Consider the following 23,729-nt stretch of genomic DNA (forward strand, 5'->3'; position numbering starts at 1 on the left):
AAGGTAACCATTCCTAGCCGGAATTCTGTCCAATCAATATCTCTCGAGAAAAGGAAGTTGGAGGTCAAGACCATCTTCCCCTGAGCCAAGAGAACGAAAGACAGTCTGTGCCTGTGCCGGTGCCGATTAAGGGTCCACCCCTCTTGACGCAATACAGGGGTTAAGTTCAGGTACAATTTCTCAACCAAATCATCATCATGTAGACTTTATATTAATTTTATTTTAGTGTACATAGCCATTTGAATTCACTCAATATCATAAGTGGGAGATACACACAAATGGCTTGATCAGAATATCCCTATTAGTACATTCTCTGCCAATAAAGTTATGCTTTCCTTAATCTTACCCCACTAAGTGACCTTCCTCCTTGTTTCCTCGGGTCTTTTAGATAATTCAGCAATTTACGAGACTTTGACAGAAGCAGCTCGGATCGCATATGCCAAATCATCCACATTTCATTTCTAAGGAGGAAGGACACCTTTTATCTGAAACCCACTTAGGAGAGCATTTCATTACAACTAGAATGTATCATAGGAAAATTCCTTTTCAAAATCGTAAACATATTCTACAGATCAGCTTGTGGCATTCCTAGCGTTCTCCATCTATTTCCTACATGATGTGAGCATGCGGTGGATGCAATAGGACTGACAAGGCTTCCTTGACAGGATCTATATACACAAGGTACATGATCCTTTTAATATACCCATGGGTACAAGATCAAGGGGGGTGACTTCTTTGCCCATTACTTGTGACTACAACTGAGGTTAATCAACTAACCACGGGGTGGTGGAACCTTGAGTGATTGTGTGCAAAAGTGTAATGCAAGAACATCCTCGCCCTTTAACAATACCCCACACCCTTGTACAAGAAGTGGCTACCATTTGCTCTTAGAGTACTCTCCATGACATGCACTGACCTCCCTGAGGGTGTGGGCATGACAAGGAGTCCCTCGCCAAATGATTTCACTTCAAGCACGATGCATGATGTGGTTAGCGAATACAATTACAAACATGGGGTTTGTCAAACATATTTTCAGACAAATGTGGTGGAAAATTTTCTTGCATTTAATGGTAGCATCTAGTGTTGGAGCTTGACATTTTCCCTGGTGGAGTCCCCACTGTGAGGGTAGCAGCTGGAGATGAGATCTCTCTTCCCCTTGGTGGGGGAAAATTACTTGCATGCATTCTGTCCTCTCTGCTCTCTTTCTCTTTTATAAGGGAGGGGTGTGTTGTGTGTGCTTACCCGCGGGCCCTGCACCACTGTATCACTGTTTAGAGATACGTGGAGGCCTATTTTACAGGAGTGTAAAGTTCGTCATTCGAGACAGGGATTTCATGATGGTCCATTACGGGGATCGAGATTAAGGGTGTCAATTAGACAGTTTGGTTCGGTTTCGATCAGGTTGAATCAGTTTCAGTCTAGAAATGAAGGAGACCAAAACCAATCCATTAAGGAACTTCAGTTTTCGGTCGGTTTTGGTTTTTAATTATCGGGTTAATACCAGTTTAGATCGGTTTATTATTGGGCTTGAACCATAATGAATCTTACATTCATAACTTATAGTGACAATATTTGATGAAAAAACACTTTAAATTTATGATTAAATCATGGTTTATCATTGTAAGGGAAAGATAACTAATATTGAAACCAATGGATAACAAATTACTAAGAAGATAACTAATATTGAAATCACAAAATGAACCCTTTTATCTAATCATTCATTTAACTATCCAACTAGTTTTCTATAGTGAACAAAGAAATCAATGGAAGCATTATTACAATTTACAAATCAATTTCTCTATTCATAACTTAATATTCAATGATTTGTATTAAGTCCCCTTATAATAAAAAATTTTCTCACTCATATTGTAAAAAATGGATGGTCAATTCATCAATTTATAATCTCATAATCATTTATTTTTTTATCAGTTTCATTCAGTTTGGTTTCGGTTTGGTTATTGGTCGGTTTGGTTTGGACCTATTTTCATTCGGTCCCAACATACCTCAATCCAAAACCAATCCAATAAGGATCAGTTTGGGTTTTATTGGCCGGTTTTGGTTGATTTTATCGGTTCAAACTAGGTTTTGATACCCCTAATTGGGATCATATAAAAGGGTTTGGAGTCACCAACTAGGATTATGGGCCTAGAGCTCGGGGGTGGGCCCGATTCCTAAGAAAAGGGCCCGATAGTTGGTTTGGTCCAAAGATTTAGGGTAAGTGTTAGGTTTTAGAGTTGGAAAGGTGTTAGGCACCCAATCTACTCAACCGATCTTCCTACTAAATGCTTAAGAACGAACATTTTTCACAATTATTCCTATTCCGCATGCATGGCTAAGTTATCACTCATATATATGTTGATTGAATTTAAATGACTACGTACACTAAAACAAAGTCAATACAAAATCTACATGACGACGATTCAATTGAGAAATTATACCTGAACTTAACCCATGCTTCGGGTCAAGAGGGTTGGACCCCTGATTAGCACTAGCACGGACTATTTTTCGGATTCTCCTAGCTCAGGAGAAGATGGTCTTGACCTCCAACTTTCTTTTCTTGAGTGATACTGATTGGACAGAGTTCTGACCAGGAATGGTTACTTTCGGATTTTGGCTATGGTATTGATTCGGTAGAGCTTCCTCTAGAGATGGGCTACTTTTGGGTTTTGGCTGAGGTAGCACTCTGAAAGAGCTTCTGCTGGGGATAGGCTATGGGAGGGTTAGGCTATGGGTATTCCGGCAAAGGTTCCGTTGGGATGAGCTATTTTTGGACTTTGGCTGAGGTGGCACTCTGACAGAGCTTCCACTGGGAATAGGTTATTCTTTAGGGATTAAGGAACTTCGAAGGCCCGAAGAATACTTTGAAGATCCGAAGAACACTTCAGATCTTATGAAGATCTCTGCAAAGGCTTGACGAACATCAAAAGGGGGAGGGAGACTAAGGGGAAACTTTTCCTACCCAAAACTCACTCAAAGAAAGCAAAAGATTGAAGAGTTTTGAAGGCACGAAGAACACTTCGAAGATCCGAAGAACACTTCGGATCTTATAAAGATCTCTTCAAAGACTTGAAAAACCTCAAAGGGGGAGAGGGTGGAGAGAGGATAGAGCTTCTCTAAAGGGATGCTCACTAAGAGGCTTGGGTTGTTGTGGTGTGTAAAATCAAAGGGAGGGGGTGGTATTATAGGATTCTTGAACCAATGGGGAGGAATGTGGAAATTCCATAGCCAATGAGGGGAAAAAGTGGTTTTTCTAAACCAATAGGTTGAAAAAGTGGGATTTTGGGCCAATAGGTTGGAAGATGATTTTCTTTGGCTAATACGGAAAAAGTAAGTTTTTTTGGGCCAATAAGGTAAAAAGATAACTTTTTGGGCCAATGGGAGGTTGCGGCGTAGGGTATGCTAGCAGGGTAGTGAATAGTACATAAGTGGGTGGAGAGAAAATCTCTTCACTCAACAGGCAGGGTGCGCATGGGGAGGTTGGCAGGGGTGTGTAGCACATGGGGCATGGGACAGGCCGGATTGTGCTCGACAAGGGGCACATGGTGCAAGTCTAGTGCACACGACAAGCAGGCAGTGGCACGCAGCATGTGCACTAGGGCAAGTGGAGCAAGCTGGCAAGGGTGCACGGTGTGTGCGGGGGTGCGAGGCTGGCACACAGGGCATGAGGAGTAGGCTGGCGAGGGCACATAGTGTGCACGCGGGGGCACGAGGCTGGCCGTGGGGGCACACGAAGCAGGCTGGCGAGGGCGCACAGCTCCCACGTGAGGGCTTGAGGCTGGCACGCTGGGGCATGTGGAGTAAGTTGGCAAGGTTGTCACACGCGGGCACATAGAGCAGGCTGGAGAGGGTGCACAGTACATAGGTGGGGGCACGAGGCTGGGACGCGGGGGTGCACAGAGCAGGCTGGTGAGGGCATGTAATGTGCGCAGGGGTGGCTAGCTGGTGCGCAGGGCATGTGTGAGGGGCTGGCTGGCTGGTGCCCGCGGTATGCACGTGGGGCTGGCTTGCTGGTGCTTGCGGCGTGCTTAAGGGCTGGCTGGCTTTTCTAAGGAAGATTACGGGAGATTCGACAGTTCTATTTTGACGTACCATATATCGTTGGAATTGTAATTTCAAGTACTATCCATCTGTATGGTCATTATGACTGGGTTCCTTCATGTATGAAAAGTCATAATTGGACCCTCTTTTCTCACGCTTAGGACTTTCAAGGTTTTAGGTGAGCAGGGCATGTTTCTGGGTTGGATTATCCTCATCAATTATCCTTTGTCGATTGGAAGTAAGAAGTCACGTCCACGATCCATAATTCATCATAGTCGGAGGAGGTGACAAAAATGGATGTCTACAGATGGTAAGGGTGACTCTAAACTCAAGTTGGCCAGACGAGTTGGAGTCAGTGCCTAGTGAAGTCCGCATGCCCAAGTCATGCATTGGCACATATCACAAGGTCATGTACGCACAATAAAGGTATGTAGCTTATTTTATGATGAGTACGCATATTAATCAATTACTGTGAGTGAAATACGTGAAGGGGTCGAGCCCTATCAAAGTCTTAATGATTCAGCTAAGTTTTGGCAGACTGGTGGGTGATCACGGGTGGGTCGGATCCACTAGTGTGACCTATCACTCTGGTCATTATATATTTTGACTCAAGTATAAATAGCATTTATTACTTTTCCCTTTCTCCCATTTATTGTTTTACAAGGTGGGTGAGAAAAGTAAAGAAGAGACAGAAACGAAGGAAAGAGAAAGGAAGAGGAAGGAAGAAATGGGGAAGGAAATGCTCATTGTGCGTCGTCGGGGTTGAATCTTTTGAATCCGACACCGATAACGTGATCATCTCCTTGGGATCTACCATTTGAGGTGAGTAAAAGTTATATTGCACTAACCCCCAAGAAACCCTAAGTGAAACCCTTCGATTTGGGTAGGAATCTTTTGGATCTTGTTAATCCCACTTGAGATGATGAATATAAGGTTTAATGAAGGATCTATATGTTGTTTTTGAAGGTTTTAGAGGAAAAAATTATGAGGTTTGAGAAGCATTTGTTGATCTCTTGGGCTAAAGCAGAGATTTTGGGTTTTTGAAGTGGTCTTGAGTAAAGAGATAAAACTCAAGCTTAAAACTTTGAATCGATCATAGATCTATGTTAGAATTATGATATAGGACCTTAGATTTGTGGAAAATAAGGTCAAATCGACCCTTGGTGGTTTCTCCAAGGTGGGATGAAGAATGGAAGTGAATAGCAAAATCCTGGTTCTGAGTGGTGGGTGCTTAAAAATGGTCGAACCCACCAATTGGGAGCCCGCTTGTCCTGTATGGGCTGCTGGCTCGACTGATGAGCAAGACCGGTGGGCACCTGGCCCACTGCTCCTAGCCCGCCGGTCTAGGCAGAGCCCCCTGGGTCGAGCGATGAGCAAGGACCGTTGGGCACCTGGCCCGCTACTCTTGACCCATCGGTCCTTACAAGGCCCCTGAGTCGAGAGCGGGCAAAGACCGACAAGTACCTTACCCATTGGTTGACCTACCGATCCGACCCTTTGGGTTTCGATTGGGCCCAAATTTATTGGACGACCTTTTATGGTGATTTTAAACGTGTTGGGATCATCGTACCTCGTTGGTTATGAGCCTAAAGTTAAGGTATGCTAAACTCAACTCTTTTATGATAGGTTGTACTGAAACTCACGTCATCGCACGCCGGATCTTTTTCGTACTAAGGGTAATCATTGTACACAACTAGGTAAGTGGTAAAAGGACATTGACTTTATTTTTGGATTGTTTTTGCATCATTTCATTATTGTTGTAGACTAGCCATATCATCATTTCATTACTGTGTGTAGCCTAGTCATTCACGAATGCCATTTGCATGCATTGACGTGTGCATTATGAAATTCATTTATGATTTAATATATTGATATCTTTAATTGTTAAATGCTTATTCTTGCTTTGAGTTATGAGATGGATGACTTTAACTTATTGAATATGATGTATTGCTAGACTAAATGCCGTAGTCGCCTTAGAAAAGAATGCATTAGTGGCTCGTGGAATGGGACGCGATGGCATTATGCAGTCGTACTATCTCATATAGAAGCATGCTGTTAGGAATGACATATCGCTGTTCTATGACCCTTCCCAGCAAGGGTTTAGGTGTTGGGTATATCACTGGGGGGAAGTTCGAGGTTATTTACTAACGGTGGCAGTTAGAAGTACGCCCGACAGATCACTAGGATGGTCGGTAACTCTGGTGATATAATCAAAGGCCCAATCATACTAATTTTAATTTAATGCAGGGCAAGACTCATTTTACTTTAATGTCGTTGAGAAACTTCAATGTCGCTAAGGAATAGCAATTTACTTTTCCGGTACCCACAACTGGCCTTTTTCTATAACCCTATGGGCGTATCATGGGATGGAGTTCGTGACTCGTACCCAGGGCATACGTGAACTGTGTTTGTGTGTAGCACCTAACTTATGATTTAGATGTGATGCTTAGGTGATCTAGGTTTTAAAAATGGACTTGCATACATATAAGTGCATTTGTATTGTAAATGATTGCTTGGTCTTTCTTTTCACTTATTGGGCTAGTGAGCTCATCTCACATACACACCATTTTTAGATGATCTTGCAGGTTATCCGGCTAAAGAGCTAGAGTCGGGACCCATAGTAGAGTTTCCAATTGAGGACTGGTGGGTCCCAGAAGATCTTGGGCCTGGGGCCAAGTGCCCATGTGAGAGCTATGTTGTGGGATAGCAACCTTGATACCGTCCCGAAATTCCTTTTGATTATTTGTGATGTTATCCCTTTTGTACTATAGATGGTTAAATTATATTTCTTGTGTATATATCACGCCTACGGGTCCACATTTAAATGTATTATGTAATACAATTTGGATATCAAGAGTATTGGGGTATTTATAAGTATATACATGTAAGATTTCCGTTGAATTATAGAATTTGTTTACTTTAATTATGTGCATGCTATGTAATAGTTACTGCGTCAGATGATCCTGACAGTTTTGGGTTAACAGAAGTTGACTTGATCACCGGCCCGGTTCTGTGTGAATGGGGTGTGACACATCTTCACTTCTCTTTCTCCACATCTTCACTCTCTCTTTCTCCCTCTCTTTTAATCTTAAATTGAAGAATACGTCATAGCCTCCATCGAAGTATCCTTCGTGACTTCTCCCTCTCTCTCTCTCCATAACAACTTTTGATCGCCATGAACCAGAGTTGTTCTTTTGTATAGGTTTTGGGCTTCTCTATTTGTCCATCATCAAAGAATTTGTGGTAATGTCACTCGCTAAATGGCTTCAGCTGACCATTAATGACTGTTGTCTTTTTTATAGGTATAAGGTTTTGCGTTCCTCTAACTCTCCCTCTTCTTCTATCATACTCTCCACTTTTCTTCCCTTTCTAAAACAATTTTTTCTCCCTTGGTACTCTCACAGTAAAACTTAGTATTGCCTAAATTAATTGTATAGATAGTACATAAGGTGCATAACTGGCCATGGAACTGGGGTGTAGGGCATCATGTCTCTCATTCTTGGTTTTACGTTGTGTGGCTTCCTTTTTTACTCCTCGTCCTCCCTAGGTTGCACTCTAGAGAACACAGAGAATGGCAATGGTGTTAAACATGACAACAATTCAAAAGGTACGAACTGTCACCCGTAATCATTGTTGTTGTTGTATGTAACAAAAAAGATTGTAACTATTCTCTTTTATTTTTGGCGACATATTTAAATATCCTTTTATCAGAAAGTAACTATAACTATGACATTGCAAGAATTTTCTTTTATACCATATTCTTTTCTTTTTTTTCTTCTTATTCACGTGCTTCAACCTTCAGGCCTTCTGTAAGAAGAAATAAATAGACACGGAAAATATATTCCAAACTGGTGGTTTCAATGATGAAATTCTTCAACTTTATAAGAAATATTATAATAGGTCAATTATTTGAACAATTTATCAAGAAATTTCCACAGATAGAACTTGTTATAGGCTATTTTGTGGAGTCTACACATCATGAAAATCAAAGCAACTAATTTAAAAAAAAATTGTTATAACTTTGAACTGCTGAGTGTTCTTTGTTTTGGAAAAAATTACGAAAAATAGACACACCTTACTGTATATATAGCATAATAATAACTACAAAAAGAGAGTATATGGGTCAAGTGCTAATGCAAGAAATACGTATAACTACCCTCGATAATGCAACAGTTAATATATGCAAGAAGCACATGATAATAGTTATCAGTTGCCCTTGCTTGGAGCAAATTTTATTTGAATTATCAATAGTCATTAGTTGCCTCTCTCTCTCTCTCTCTCTCTCCTTCTCTCTCTCTCACACACACACACACATGACCACACGTACATATTTTACTAGTATATATATATATATATATATTATCAAGAAAAATTTACACCACCTCACCTATACTTTGGCCTAATTACATTCAAATGCAAATAATTTCTGCCCCTTCATCTATTGTTGGAGTTCGTTGGAGCCTAATAGATGTCACAAGATCTCCTTTCCCTTCCATGACTTTCTAAATGGAGTTTATTGGCACTTTGATCCAAGATGCGATGTTGTTAATGGAGTTTGCTAGCACAAGGAGGTTACGCAACAAGGTAGGTGTGATGCTTGATCGATTTTGCTCTCCACCCTTTTCATCTTCGCCAGAGTATATGAAACTAGACGTGAGTTCAGTCAGTAAAAGTTGAAGGTGAGTTCAATAAGTAGAAGTAGAAGACGATCAAAGGCTGCCTTCCCTCTTTAGTTTTAATTGATGGGTATATAAATAAGTTCACCTATAATGAAGGGTATTTTGGCTATTAAGGGGTTTAATATTAGGTGATATGATCATTTAATAACTCTTTAACTTTTTTTTTAGTAGAGTATAGCTACAACGTAAGGGGCACTAACGGTCTGGGTCGGCTTGTAAGAATCTTCAAAACACAGTAGAGGAGGTTGTAATTTTTCTTATTATTATTTGAAGTAACCAAAAATTGTCTAATGATAAAATAGGGTCAAGCTCTGGTCGGCCTAAGCTTGGCTTGGGTTTTCAAAAATCTGTTTAAGCATATTGTAACAAAACTAGAGTGATGTGGAGTTCTGATAGGCCACCACGTGTGCAATCTTATGCCTTTCATCGACGTAAATTTATTTGTTTTAGCAATCGAGAAGTGAAGAACGAATGGACTCGGGGATGTGGCTACCATGCACCGGGGGGCGGGGTGTGCGAGAAGACGAGAACGACTGCCACCAACATGGCTTCTGTTTGTTCATTATATATGCTTCTCATTTTACCCTTGTACCTTCTTTGGATACAAATCACATCCTCGTGAAATTTTAGTGCATTTAAAAAAGACTTGGGTTTAATTTAGTCATTTAAAAAGTTAGACGTACCTATTTACCGTTAGAAATTCATTCGCGTGCTCGCACTCTCCCCTTGAAAATCGGATCGGATCGGATCGGTTGGGATGGCTGTGGCATGGATCGAGATTGATCCATGGTAAGGTATAAAGGTTAAACGATTTAAAAGAAAAATACAAATAGGCCCCTCTCTTCGTAATTATTTTCAGTTAGTTGTTAATCCCATAAATTGAAAGAAAAGAAGGAGAAGAAGAGGAATTTGTGATAGAGCTTCACCTAACAATCATGGCGTCTGGCTATTCAACCAACGAAGGAGGCGACCAGGTATTTCTTACCCCGCCGAGATTTCTTCGTCGATGCTTTCTTCAAAATTTTTTCTTTATAGTTTGTATTGTAACAAAATATTAAAATTGTCTTCTGTCCAAGCTGAAACAATATGTCCGTCAGAGATTTTAATATTCATCTCCTGCTTCATGATTCTTCTATTAGTGGCTACCTCTTGAATTGGAATCTTTGACTGATAAATGTAGAATCGGGAACTGGGTATCTTCCGCTTTCTCCCATGCCGTTTCTTTCAAATTACATGGGCACCCCTTCTCATGGCATAATTTGATAAGCTTTCTGAATTGTTATTGTTCTTATTAATTGGGGTGACAAAGAATTTGATTCAGTGGCTTGTGTATGCCCTAATTTTTATTAATCAGGAAAAAGGACGTACGAATTTTGTCTTGTAATTACATTTTTGAGTTTTTTCATCAGTTATCTGTTGATAATTGTTTTGAATCAGAAAAATTTGTCTTCGAATTTGGTATACCCCTGTTTCTGTCTGTTCGTTTATCATTCCCCAATCATTCTTGTTCCTCCATTCCTTTATTACATCTCAGGTAGTTAGATTTCTGCCAAACACCTGTGTAAGTCTGTAACTCACAGTTTACTACTAACAACCTCTCTCTCTCTCTCTCTCTCACACACACACACACACACACACACGCAGAAAAGAGGGGGGGGGGGCAATTATGATTAGTTATTCAGCTTGAAAATCTAGGCTATAATAGGTTATTAGGAAACTAAACTTGTGGCATAAAATTCTTTTTTTTGGGTGAAGAAATTATTCATTACCAAACAGAAGAAAACTTACACCCCCTAAAGATGGGACAGGGGGAGAAAAACAAACCCCAGACTCAAGGAGTGGGGCTATTCCTGATAATGGAGCTGGAAAGCTCCCAAGAATTTACAATGTGATAGTTTCTAAGGGAGGGACTACAGGTGGATGATAGACAAGAAATCTTGGCCTTGACATCAAAGGAGATGGAGCCCCAAATCTTATCCAGACAGCGAGAGTTGAAGGTCCATTTCCTATGTTTTCTTTCCAGCCAGATCTGATGGAAATTTTAATTGACTGTCAGGACTTGGCAATCCATTTTGGCTGGACTGAACCACATATGATAAAATTTCTAATTCAGTTAAATAATATATGTATGTATTACCAGAAAAGACACAATGTATGTATCTCATCTCTCTTGCATTGTGTTTTTCCTTGGGAAGCTGTCACTCCTACCATTTGCATGATTTCTGTTCTATGCACTCTTTTTTTAAGTTTATTCAAGTATTACTCTTCCTTGGTTTAGCAGGTGTTGGTAAAAGAGAACTTGATTGCGAGGACGTTAATACTGAATAGGCCCCGACAATTGAATGCACTCTCATTTCAAATGGTATGCTTACTGATTCTTTGAATTTTTTACTTTTCCATAGGGTGTCTTTGGATATTTTCTTGAATACCGATATCATGCGTGTTTGTGTGATACTTTCTATTTTCCTTGTTCTGTAGACTTATGTGTGTTGTCCTTTTCTTGGACATTTATATTTTTTATTTGTATAAAATCTATGACACCGGCGTATTCTATTTTCTTTGTTCTGTAGACTTATGTGTGTTGTCCTTTTCTTGTACATTTGTATTTTTTATTTGTATAAAATCTATGACACCAGCGTTTGGTTCTTTTTCATGGTTCCTTTTCAGGTTGCTCGGTTACTGGAACTTTTTCTTGCTTATGAAAAGGATTCTAGTGTCAGTTTACTTATTTTGAAGGTAAGTTGCAAAAAAATAAAGACATTATTTCTTGAGCTTTAGAATTTCATAAAATTTGGAACAAACACAACATTTCGATTGCCACGCTTGATATCTGAAGACTTGACGATACTAAAAGGATTGAAGGATATATACATGAGCACCTATTTATGTTCTTGATTTGGTGGGCACATGCCCAGTGCATCTGTTGGGGGATTAAAAATGGAATTTTTATTTGTCATGTGCTTATATCTAAGGGGCTAAGCATCTATTTTTTATCTGATGCTTCTACAAGTTTGAAAAGGTGTAAATGATAAGAAATTATTAGAAGACATTACGGAAACACATATTTAAAAGCAGTAGTTAGTTGTTTTGCTGCTTTTGCATGGATGCGTTTCTATTTCTTGAAAACTGTATCCTGCATTTATGCCCAAAAAATTCCCCCTTTTGTTTTTTTTCATTCTTCTGTAATATTCTGTGTTGGAGTTGGTTTCAGGGAGAAGGAAGAGCATTTTGTGCGGGTGGGGATGTTGCAATTGTGGCTAAAGGTAAACAGAATCCAATTTATTTTACGGTCTGCAATACCCTTGAGCTATGATTCTTGGCTGTAGGGCAAGCTTTTACTTTCTGGTTTCTTTCTTTGCCATCTGTCATGGGAGGAAAGCTGCACTCTGTCATGTGAACTTGAAGTTCCTTACTATACTTGATTCACTGATGACTGGAGAGAAGTTGGTAATACCTTATAACCATCTTTATTCATCAGGCCACTGGAAATTTGGTGCAAAGTTTTTCTGGACTGAGTACATCTTAAATTATGTTATGGCAACATACAGCAAACCCCAGGTGACTTATTATGTAGTTTTTAGTTTCTTCTGATGATGATTTTTATATGAATTTTTGTCATCAAGGCTTTATTTGTGTGCTTTATATTTTCCTTCTTAATTTGGTTTTAGATGTAACATCTAGTCTTATGCTCAAGAAATAAAATATTGAAGGTTTCACTTCTCAATGGAATCGTCATGGGAGGTGGGGCTGGAGTTTCTATACACGGCAGATTCCGTGTTGCAACAGAGAATTCGGTACTTTACTCTCTCACTATCCGAACTTTGAAATGTTCTCATTTTATGAATGTGACAGCTGCAGGCATAAACAATAAGTTGGAGTTATGGAGATCTACCTTGGAATCAAAAGGTTTTAAATGAACGAAGACGGAGTATACGGTGCGTAACTTTAGTTGGACTAGGATGGATAATGAAGTGGTTAAACTTAAGGGGAGAGATACCTCAATGTGATTATTTTAGATATTTGGGATCAAACATAAACAAGGAAAACAAGGAAGGTAATTTAGATGAGTTTGTCTCTCAGAGAATTAAGGTAGGATGGAAGAAAGAGAGATGCATCTAGAGTGCTGTGTGATATGGATTTGTCTAAAGTTTAAAGGAAAATTCTGTAGGGCAGTTGTAAGACTGGCGATGATGTATGTGGCGGAATGTTGGGCAGTCAAGAAGTATATTATAAATAAGCTGAGTGTAACAAAGATGAGGATGTTGAGTTGGATGTGTGATAAAACTAGGAGAGATAGGGTAAGGAATGACCGAATTAGAGCTGATTTGGGAATTTCTCCGATTCAGGACAAGCTTCAAGAAAGCTGTTGAAGGTGGTATGGCCATGTTCAATGGAAGCCTTGGGATGCCTCAGTATGGAGGATTGATTAGATTTAGATCAAAGGAGCTAATAAAAGCTAGGGGCAGACCTAAAATGACCATGAGAAGTTGTAAGGAAAGACATATAGAGCCTAGGTTTGGACTCTAGAATGACCTCAAATAGAGCGGTTTGGAGGGTAAAGATCCATGTAGCCGGCCCCATTTAGGAGGGATGTTCTTGAGGTTTTTATTTTATTTTACACCCCTTACGGATCCATGTAGCCCACCCCATTTAGTTGGGAAAAAGGCTTAGTTGTTTTTGTTGTTGTTGTACTTGACCCCATTTTATTTCATTTATATAAAGATAGTGTGAAGGCCACGGGTAGAGTATTCTGCCCAACCGTGAGCAACAATTCTTCCCACATTGTTTGCGCCCTTTTCTTCTTCTCTCTATCTTCTTCTCTCTCCCACACTCTCCCATGTTTTAGCACTGATTTCCTATGTTTGATATCGTTTTTCTAGCATTACTTTTCTTTTGCTAGATTTTCTTCTTAAAGGCTACATACTTAAAATATAGTTACTTTGACCTTGTTTGTCGCATCTCATATTACAATTGACATTCCACAGGTGTTTGCCATGCCAGAAACATCACTGGGACTATTTCCTGATGTGGGTGCCTCTTATTATTTGTCCAGACTGCCTGGCTTGTTTGGTAAGGCCAACTCCACTCCATGCTTGCTTAACATTACAAGTCTGTTTACTGCTTAGAAGCCAATTATATTTCTTAAAGCATTTTTTTCTACTTCAGATTTTTCTTTTTCTCTTTCTTCCATTTTCTTTCCTTGATGTAATTGTTTTTCTTCTTTTCATAGATATTTTACTGTTCTTCATTCAACTTCAGTGGTGTCAACAATGAGATCAGCATTGGTGTTAGTGTCTGACACGCACTTCTAGTAAAAATTATGGGTAAATGGTTTCTGTGGGGGAGTGTGGTGCCTGTAAGAGGAGGCGAAAGACCATCCCCACCCCATGAAATGCAAAATGACCACCTTGCCTGATGCTTCCATGTATGCTCCCATTGCGCAGGGGCCACACTTCCCCACTAGAAACACTTCCTCGAAAATTATATAGGTCCTGTATCAAAATTCAAAAACATAAGTGTTGGTATTAAAGTCGATCACAGACACAAAGACTGTGTGTGGTATCACTTCTGATTTTCTTGAGTCATTCTGTTGGGCACTAGACCTTTGAGTAGAAGAAGAAATTGAGCACTGACATTGCGGCCTGTTTGTGTGAGAATACATTATTTCTCCATGGAAAGAAACCCAGACATTGCCTTTATTTGAGTTTAGTAAAGGGATTTTAATGTAGAACTGGGTTGACAAGGCAAATCTAATCCCAACTGCAGGATTCAATCAAAGAACACCCAAACCAAGGCATAACAATAATATAATAACAGATCAGAATAAGGGGAGGAATGACAAGGCAAACCTAATCCCAACTGCAGGATTCAATCAAAGAACGCCCAAACCAAGGCATAACAATAATATAATAACAGATCAGAATAAGGGGAGGAATCAGGTCTGCGACAAGGTTATCGAGTTCAGACTTTAGGGTTCCTAAGATCAGGTTAAGTGCAGATGTGAGAGGCTAAGTTAGATGATGAAATAAGGTAGCAACAATAAGGAAAAACATGTTTAAATATCAAAGGAATCAGAAACAAACAAATCCAATCTATTGATTTCAGTTCAGGTCTGAAAACAGAGGAATAGCCGCTACAGGACTGAAAAAAGGTGTTTTTCAATAACTCACAAACCACAGGTCATTGACCTGCAATTTGGGTTGAGTTTCCCTTTTTGATAGGCAACACTTGATCAAAAGTGTAAGCCCATCAGGTGGCTGGTCTGTCCATGAGAGAGAAGGATTGGAGAACACTTGATGGAGGAAAAGATAGAAATAGGGAAGAAATTGTTGCAGGGGAGGAAGAAGTTCACACGACCAAGCAAACCACAAGGTTCAACCAAATATTTAGTTCATCATTCAAAATCTGTCTAATTACTTGGGTTACATGCCTTTATATAATAAACTAAAATTAAAACTTGCCTAATAAAATCTAAAATTAAATTAGCAACTCCTAATTTGCTTCCGAAATTCTAACTAATGAAATTAGAAGTAGAATAAAACTTAAATGGGTAACTCCCTAATTGACTAACATCTACCCAAATTAACTAACTCAATATTTCATAAATAGAGTAACTCCTAAAATATTCTATTGATCCCAAAAATCAAATCAGATCTGGTTCTTCTCGATTGAGATTGCCCAAAGGGTCAACCCGTTCATCCTCAATTTTGCATCAACTCCCCTGATGTTGAGAAAAACTCGACCACGAGGTTTATTGGAGAGGATTAGCACCTCTCGATCAGAATCCACGATCAACGGCTTTGACAAGGTAAAGATTCAACACATCTCATGATCAACAGTCACAATCTCCTGATGGTCGTCAACAAATAATATAATTTTTATTGGAATCTGATGGTGGGGTTTCACAATTGAAATTGGACGACTTATCAGTTCTTCAGATGCAACCTTGCTCGGATCGTTCAGTTCATCTTAATCGTCATGTCTAGTGTCAGCTGGCTCTTCCACCACTAACTTGTCCTCGATCATGCTGCACACCTTATCATATAAGTGTATGGTACTTTTGGTAAGCTTTTGAAAATTTAATTGAAGTTCCTGGGATTCCGATCAATGTTCCTTCAATCCATCATCAAATTTCTTCTTAAGTTCCTCTATAAGATTAATAAATTCAAGGGGAAATGCCATAGGAGTAAAGGATTTTGTAGGAAATTCGCTTTGGGTCTCACACAAATAAGACAACTCCACTAGGCAAGTGGGGGAAAAACTGTAAATATGGAGGTTCACTTCTTCTTCTTCTTTTTTTTTTTTTTTCAAAAAGAAGGCAGAATTGTAAATACTTGGACTGAATTATTAGGAGTTTAGAAACATATCACGTAAAGGTGAAGGAGGGTAAACTTGGAACCAAGATTTAAAATGGGAGTAAATCAGAATAAGGGCACTAAGGAGGGGTAGAAATGGAAAACAAAGTATGACAAAAGGAGAAATAAGGATCCGACAAGAGATGGGGTGTCTTGTATCGACAAAACAGAGTGAGAACTTGGTGGGTTCTTCTTCTTTGTTGATCCAAGGAACCACGATGCTATACCACTGCAACTGAGAAGGGTCAAACGAGAGGAAAGGAGGAGGAGCTCCAGGGGCCGATGACGTTGAAGGAAGTCACCATGGCCAAGATGCGATCTGTGGAAGAGTTTTGAAACAGGTACGAGAGTCCTCTTTTTTCTCTTCTCTGCTTCTATTCGTTCTCTCTTCTTTCTCTTCGTCTTCTCTTTCTTTTCTTTTTTTCTTTGGGCTTGCTGATTCTCACTCTCTCGTCTCTGCTTCACCCCCTTTTCTTTTGGAACCCTAGCGAAAGGGATGTGACACGAGTTTTGGGAAAGAAGACAGAAGTGGCTGGGTTGGGTTGACTCTTCTATGTCTCACAGAGACGACTTTTTTCTTTTTTTTTGGCTCAGAAGAAGTGGTGGGTTACTGTAGAGGGATTGAAGGGGTTGAGGTGATAGGGAGGGGTTTGTGTTGCTACGGAAGATGGGATTTTTTTTTTTAAATTGTTGTTCTTAGTCTGCAGAAACCAAAACTGAGAAGGGAATAAGATAAGGAAGGAAACGAGAACGAAAGAGATGGATCCTTCGGCTCTGATACCACTTGATGGAGGAAAAGATAGAAATAGGGAAGAAATTGTTGCAGGGAAGAAGTTTACATGACCAAGCAAACCACAAGGTGCAACCAAATATTTAGTTCATCATTCAAAATCTGTCCAATTACTTGGGTTATATGCTTTTATATAATAAACTGAAATTAAAACTTGCCTAATAAAATCTAAAATTAAATTAGCAACTCCTAATTCGCTTCCTAAATTCTAACTAATGAAATTAGAAATAGAATAAAACTTAAATGGGTAACTCCCTAATTGACTAACATCTAACCAAAATAAAAGATTGCATATCTTCCCAAATTAACTAACTTAATATTTCATAAATAAAGTAACTCCTAAAATATTCTATTGATCCCAAAAATAAAATCAGATCTGGTTCGTCTCGGTTGAGATTGCCCAAAGGGTCAACCTAGTTCAGCCTCAATTCTGCATGAACAAGAAATTCTGGAATTTTGGGCAGAACTGAGAAAAGACCAGATTCAAATACCTGTGATGGATTGAGGTTGAAGTTGCAGGTCTTGAACACTTTGAACAGCAAAGAAGAAGAAGATAATAATGGAGAAAGAACCCCTCAGGCTTCCCAACACAAAGGGCAGTTGGATCAAACACCAACTACACCAGCTTTGATCAAACATAAATCAATTCTCAGCAAGAATTAGCAGCAACAGCAGCAGCCATTGCTTAACTCTTCAAATCATTGGCTTCTATGGAGCTTGGTATTATAGTTATAGTGATAATGGGGAAGAGAATTACATCCTAACAACAGGTTCCAAAAAGGGAAACCAAATATTCTCCTGGTACAATAGTTTCTAAAAACTAAAAAAGGAAAATTTCAAAATGGAAACTAACAACTAACGACTTTTTCCCTAAGAATAAGACACTACTACGACAACTTAAATTGGACCACTTGGTTTAACTAATGAACTGAACCAAACCAAAAGAGAATAAAACAAATAGTATAAGCTAGCTAATCCTGCATGCAACCATAATCCCCCCCCCCCCCAATTTAGGCCCATAAAGTGACTTGGTTTAACTAATGAACTGAACCAAACCAAAAGAGAATAAAACAAATAGTATAAGCTAGCTAATCCCACATGTAACCTTAATCCCCCCAATTTAGGCCCATAAAGTGACTTGGTTTAACTCAAAACCACATGGATTGAAGGCCCAACACATATACAACCCAACCCTAGACTTATTCTTTATACAACAAGCCTAATTTGGTGAAGAATCTGCATCAGATCTGGTTATTTTCATCTGGACATGGAATTGTGTCTAAGATATGCTTTAAAGGAATATTCTTTCTAGTCTATAAAAATTTAATTAATTATTTTTTCCTTTTTTTATGTACTTATATTGGAGTTGAGGGTGATGTAGATAAGCCACTTAAAGAGTTTATTTTATTGGAAATAAACCTTGTTTTAGTTTGGTTCATGTAGGTGTTGGGTCTTTGATCCCATGGGTTTTATTTGTAATAGGCCACTTTAATGGCCCTAAAATATGGGTAGAAAGTAGGAAAACAAGATTTACTTCATTAGTTACTGGAGTTCTAGTTTTGATATGTTTTGGTTGTTTTGTTTGAGTCCAACTCCATGTTGGAGTCTTAAGTGTCTTTTAGGAGTCCTATTATGAGTCCAATTATGTTTTTATTTGGTGGACAAAAATTAAGTCCTAAGCTAAGTAGGTTTCCTTACTTGAATATATTTTCTTTGTTATTTTAGTTTCCTAGTCAGTTTAGGTTTCCCAATTAGCCAAGGATTGGGTTAGGCCTTTCTTTTTCAGCGTTTGAATCTGTTTTGAGTCTTTTATATAATTTTGTAAGGGGCTAGAACATTGTACACGAATTTATGAATGAAATTACAGCTTTGTGCTCCCAATATTCTGAGAGAGAATTCTTTAACAGCTGAAAAATCTGTGGGTGAGATGCCCAAGCTGAGATGCCATTCCACCCACATCTATCCCATGTCAACCCTTCTTTATTTTTTATTCTTTCATCATCTTCTTCATCCAACAAGTAAGTATTGCTCTTTAAGTTTTCCTTGAATTTCTTCAAGTCTTTTAAAAGATGGGATATCACACATTTTTTTGGATTAGCAATCCATCCATTCGATGGAATTCAAATTTTGACGAGGCATTCAAAAACCCTAATTTGGAGATCAAATCAAATCCGGTCCCTTTCTGATGGATTGATCTTGAGATATTTGCAAAAGTTTCTGTTTTATGTTCAAATAGTTACTCGTTTGCTTCCTTTTGTTGATTCAAGTTAACTATTCAAATCAGAGATTGTTTGCGCTTTATTACCCTAATTGCTGTCTTGTTGCACTCCTAGTCTTCATTATTTGCATGTAATTTATCCTTTGAGTATAGGTCCTTGTCAACTGGATACTATATTGATTTTTTCAAATATAGTACTACATTAGAGGGGCTATATTTCTCTACTCATTTTAGGATTAGTTAGGACTCGGCTTCTTTTGGATTTTATTCACTAATGCTTTATCATTTGTTGTTCTTATATGTTTCTTGTCAGGGGAATATGTTGGTCTTACTGGAGCTAGGTTGGATGGTGCTGAAATGCTTGCATGTGGCCTTGCAACTCACTTTGTGCCTGCCAAGGTATACTTCTCGTCTCATTGAAAATTCTGCAATGGGTAAACAAAACTACATATATGCCTGGTGGTAAAAGTCTTATCCAATATTTTCCTCCCAAGTAAAAAAGTTGATGGATCCATTAATCATCCAAGCCTACACTACAGGCATTGATATGGATTTTTTTGTGTTTGACATGGAACCTATTACGGAGATTATATAGGAATATGGAGGTAGCTCGAGCTCTGAAGGTTTTGAACCTTAACCCAGATCAAGAAGGTAACTATTTCCTTAATCCGGGTCAGGCTTTCACACGAGACTGACTTGGGCCTTCATTGACACCACCACACTTCTCTCTACCTAACATCTTGATTGATTTCAAAAATGGTGGTGTCAGTGTTTGACATGGAAGTACTGAAAAATGAAGTATTATGATATATTGAATCATTTTGGCATTTCTTGTGACCCCTGATAATGGTGATGGGTGTGAAGCCTTTGACAAACCTGCAGGCTGTAGCTCAGATCCAAGCACATGATCAGGCCTTCGCTAATATTTTCCTTGCAAGACCATGAACCTGTAAGCTGTATGATATTAATGCCTGTAGTGCAAGCACATGATCCCCGTCCAAGCACCCTCCACTCCATGGGGAACGGTAAAAGTACAATATAGAGACTACAAGGGCAGCAGCCACTATTCTTACAAACAATAGCGTTTGTGAATAGGTGATGGCCCTCCTTGTCAATCAGAAAGTTAGATTCATCAAAGACTAAGGTCCTCACATTAAGGAAGAAAAAACCTAATAATTTACTCCTCCAAAACTGATCTATCTTCAAAGGATCTAATGTATTTCTCCTTCCGGAGAAACCAATGAATTATGAAGGGAATCTCCATAATTAACCTCCTTTCGACTCAAAATTCTTTACATTCTAGCTAATCAACAGCTCTGCTATATTGAGCAGAACAATCCGACTAAATCTGTCCTTAAAAAAAAAAAAAAAAAAAAAGCCAGTTCTTTCATGAAAAGTTGCGTTGAAAATTATATGGTTAATAAATGGAGTTCCTTGTTTAAGCAACAGTTTTGTAGATTATATAGAATCTATTGCTAAATGATTGATCAAGAGGATCTTAATCTTTTGTAGAATGGGCTTCTGGATTCTATATTGGTTAATGCAGGAGTAGATTACAAGAAGCTATCCCCCATAATGTATAACCCCAAACAACATTTTAACACCCAATAGCCAACTTGATAATAACCAGAAAAAGGGCTAGGAAACAAGGGAATAAGACCATCAAATAAACCCCTAAGGATACAATAGCAATGCTAGAGCAAAACCTGCCCAAAACCCAACCCGATAGGAGAGAGAAAGACCTGCAATATAGCTGGAGAGAGAGAGAGGTGCGGCCGGGGCTGTGGGGCTCCAATTGAGCTGCAATCTTGGTCGAGTGTAGGTCTTAGTAAGGGTATAAAAACCCCCAAATATCAAAGACTTCTGATGGCTGGTTATGGAGTTATGCACTTTCTTGATTTTCAAACCTAGGAGAGAGAAATAGAAGTTCTTCAAGAAACACTGCTGGACTGATGGATTGTCCCTCAGATGAGGATCGATTGATCCTTAGACAGCCTAAAATGTATACTCAAAAGGCCTGTTTGAACAGCTCACAGAACAGGGAGATAAGGAGATCGATTGATCTTCAATTCTTGACTTTCACAGCTGGTCGGTTATGGTTTTGCAGGCTTTTACAGATCTGAAAATTTCTTGAGTTGATGTTCACGGCAGGTAAGGGATAATAAGAGTAAATAAAAGTAGGGAAAGAAAAGGGAACCAAGAGAATTGTGGGTGGGGTGGCTATCTTAGCCCGGGCATCTCACCCACAGCTATCTCGGCTATTAGAAGCAATTGATTGTAATCATTCTTTATTCAAATCTGAGAATCGAGAGTACATAAGCTCCTCTATATATAGAGGGTAGATTAGCAATCATACCATAACTAAGACTTAGACTCCAAGTAAGATTAGACCTTACATAATAGGAGTAGGACTCCAAATAGGACTAGACTAGAACTCCAACATGGAGTAGGTAAGTAACTAGTCATTCACCAATAGGGAAACCTAAACTGACTCAAACTGAAATAACAAAGGAAATAGACTTAAAACATGACCCTAACTAGACTAATGAATTAATTCCCATTTTCTTACTTTCTGCCCATATTTTAGGCTCATTAAAGTGGCATGTTTGAGATTTAAAATGTAACCGCAAGCGTACGGATCAGTGTAGCTACGGGTCGAACACAGGGAGAGCAGCCACTTTATTTTTTATTTCTTTTAATAATGCGAAAGTGAACTGATTAATGGTTGTGATCTAAGTCTAATTACCGTCCTAAACACATGTATCTAAAATAACGTCCTAACCATTCGTCATCTAAGAATTTAAAGACGCAAGCCACGCAATTAAAATTAAATAAATAAATAACTGAAAATAAACAACCCACGCAATTAAAAAAATAAATAAATAAATAAAGGAAAAAAAATACTGAAATAAAAATAAAGTAAAAGAAAGGGGATAAAGCTAGAGAGAGACTCACAAGTAGGTTTCTCTACTTAGCCCGAGGGATGCATCATAATATGAGCTTCCCTACTTGACCAGAGAGTCACTCTTACAAGGGTTACTCTACTTGGCTTTAGGGAAAGGGAGACAATTAAAATAAAAACAATAAATTGATGGTTCTATGGCTAGGAGGGGCAAAGCCAACACATACACTAGCCATGAGCCTTGGGGGAAAGGGATAACAATAATGTAACGACTGAAAATAAAAATCCTAAATTAAGAAAGAAAGGGTAGTCAGAAGAGGGAATGAGAGGGGGGAGAGAAGACTACTGAAGGAGCCTACTTACTTGAATCAATGCTTGAACTTGAAAAAAAAATTGCTCCACGGCTCGTGATCTTGTCACCTAGATCTAAGCCTAGAACTATAACTTAAAAAATTACAACTCAATTGCATAAATCTTAAACATAAAAGGGCTGAATAAAAATAAAAGAGTGCTTGCATTAATTGAAATAAAAAAAAAAACTATTACAAAAGTGATTGAAGAAAAGATAAAGAAGAACTAAAACTAAAGAGAGAGCAAGAGAAAGAGAGAGCAACTAAAAAAAACTAGAAGAAGAATGAATTGTCTCCCCTCCTCTTACATGAGTTGTATTTATAGGGAATGGGGAGGTAGGGTAACAATTTTCTCTTTCCTAAAAGAGAGAAACCCACAATTGATTGTGAGATCTTTTGAGACCAAAAGTGCTAAGGTGGAGGAGAGAGAAGAGAGAAATAAATTTCCTATAATTTTTTTGCTTATTTTCTTTCCTCTTTTTTTTCTAATTTTTTTTCTTCTTTTTCTCTCTCCTAGGGACGATTTTTTTCTTCCTTTGTGTGATTTGGACAATCTTTGGTGATGCTGTGGAGGAGAGAGAAGGTTTGGACAATCTCTATTTCTCCCTTTTTTTTCTTTCCTTTTTTTTTTTCTTCTCTTCTTGCTTCCACGATTTTCCTTTCCTTTTTTTTTTTTTTTTCTTCTTGCTTCCACGATTTTCCTTGCTTCTAATTTGATGTGGAAATCCCCTCCATGCCCTTAGTGCTTTAAGTGAGTGAAAAGCAGGAAATCTTCAACAAAATTCTCTAAAAAAAAACAACCATGAGATTCGAACTTGAGACCTCTTGGTGAGCAAGGGAATTTTGTACACCATAGCTCACCAACTACACTAGGTAGTTGTTGTTACCAAAAAATGAATCTTCAATCAATTAAGGATGTGGTCCATCGATCTTTGTTGGTATTTGGAGTATTCCTTGTACCTTTGGGACAATTGCAAACGGGCTGGTTCTGCATCTCGGTTCAGTTCTGATCCATTATTCTTTTTCTGGTCCGAAAAGAATAATCATTTGTACGGGTGACCAAACGAACGTGTACTTTTAATTGAACATGTCCATCTTGCTCAGAATTTCGTCCTCTTCGTAACCATGAAAAGAAATAGGACCTCTTTACGTGTAAAATTGAAGATATAGCGCCCGATAGTCCTTAAGGCCTTGAAAATATAAAACCTGCAAAAAGAGAGTAAAACCCAAGGTAGCTCCATTCTAAATATGTAAAATGCATGTTTTACTACCCTACATTTCACACATAAATGTGCTCATCAGAATTCTCCCACACTTGGACTTTGCTAGTCCTCGAGCAAAACAAAAAGAAAAGAATAAAAACAAAAAAAAACCTAACTCACTTTCGTAGGAATCAC

The 23,729-nt window shown here is 38.7% G+C and overlaps 1 protein-coding gene across 4 annotated transcripts; it reads left to right on the top strand.

Annotated features, from left to right (window-relative positions):
• The first annotated feature begins 9,538 nt into the window (after positions 1-9,538).
• LOC122086091 (3-hydroxyisobutyryl-CoA hydrolase 1-like) lies at positions 9,539-22,894 on the top strand. Of its 4 annotated transcripts, none has more exons than XM_042654796.1 (9): positions 9,539-9,691; positions 10,996-11,079; positions 11,385-11,453; positions 11,929-11,980; positions 12,196-12,275; positions 12,428-12,511; positions 13,703-13,787; positions 19,394-19,479; positions 22,850-22,894. In XM_042654796.1, the coding sequence occupies exons 1-9, from the start codon at positions 9,653-9,655 to the stop codon at positions 22,874-22,876; spliced, it is 606 nt and encodes a 201-aa protein (XP_042510730.1). In that variant the 5' UTR covers positions 9,539-9,652; the 3' UTR covers positions 22,877-22,894. The 4 variants fall into 4 exon arrangements, with proteins under 4 accessions (XP_042510730.1, XP_042510727.1, XP_042510728.1 ...); XM_042654793.1 differs by lacking the exon at positions 22,850-22,894 and adding an exon at positions 19,676-21,759; XM_042654794.1 differs by lacking the exon at positions 22,850-22,894 and adding an exon at positions 19,676-21,759 and having other exon boundaries at positions 10,999-11,079.
• Positions 22,895-23,729: the final 835 nt, after the last annotated feature.

The sequence above is a fragment of the Macadamia integrifolia genome, chromosome 8 (genome assembly GCF_013358625.1).
Source record: "Macadamia integrifolia cultivar HAES 741 chromosome 8, SCU_Mint_v3, whole genome shotgun sequence".
NCBI lineage: Eukaryota > Viridiplantae > Streptophyta > Magnoliopsida > Proteales > Proteaceae > Macadamia > Macadamia integrifolia.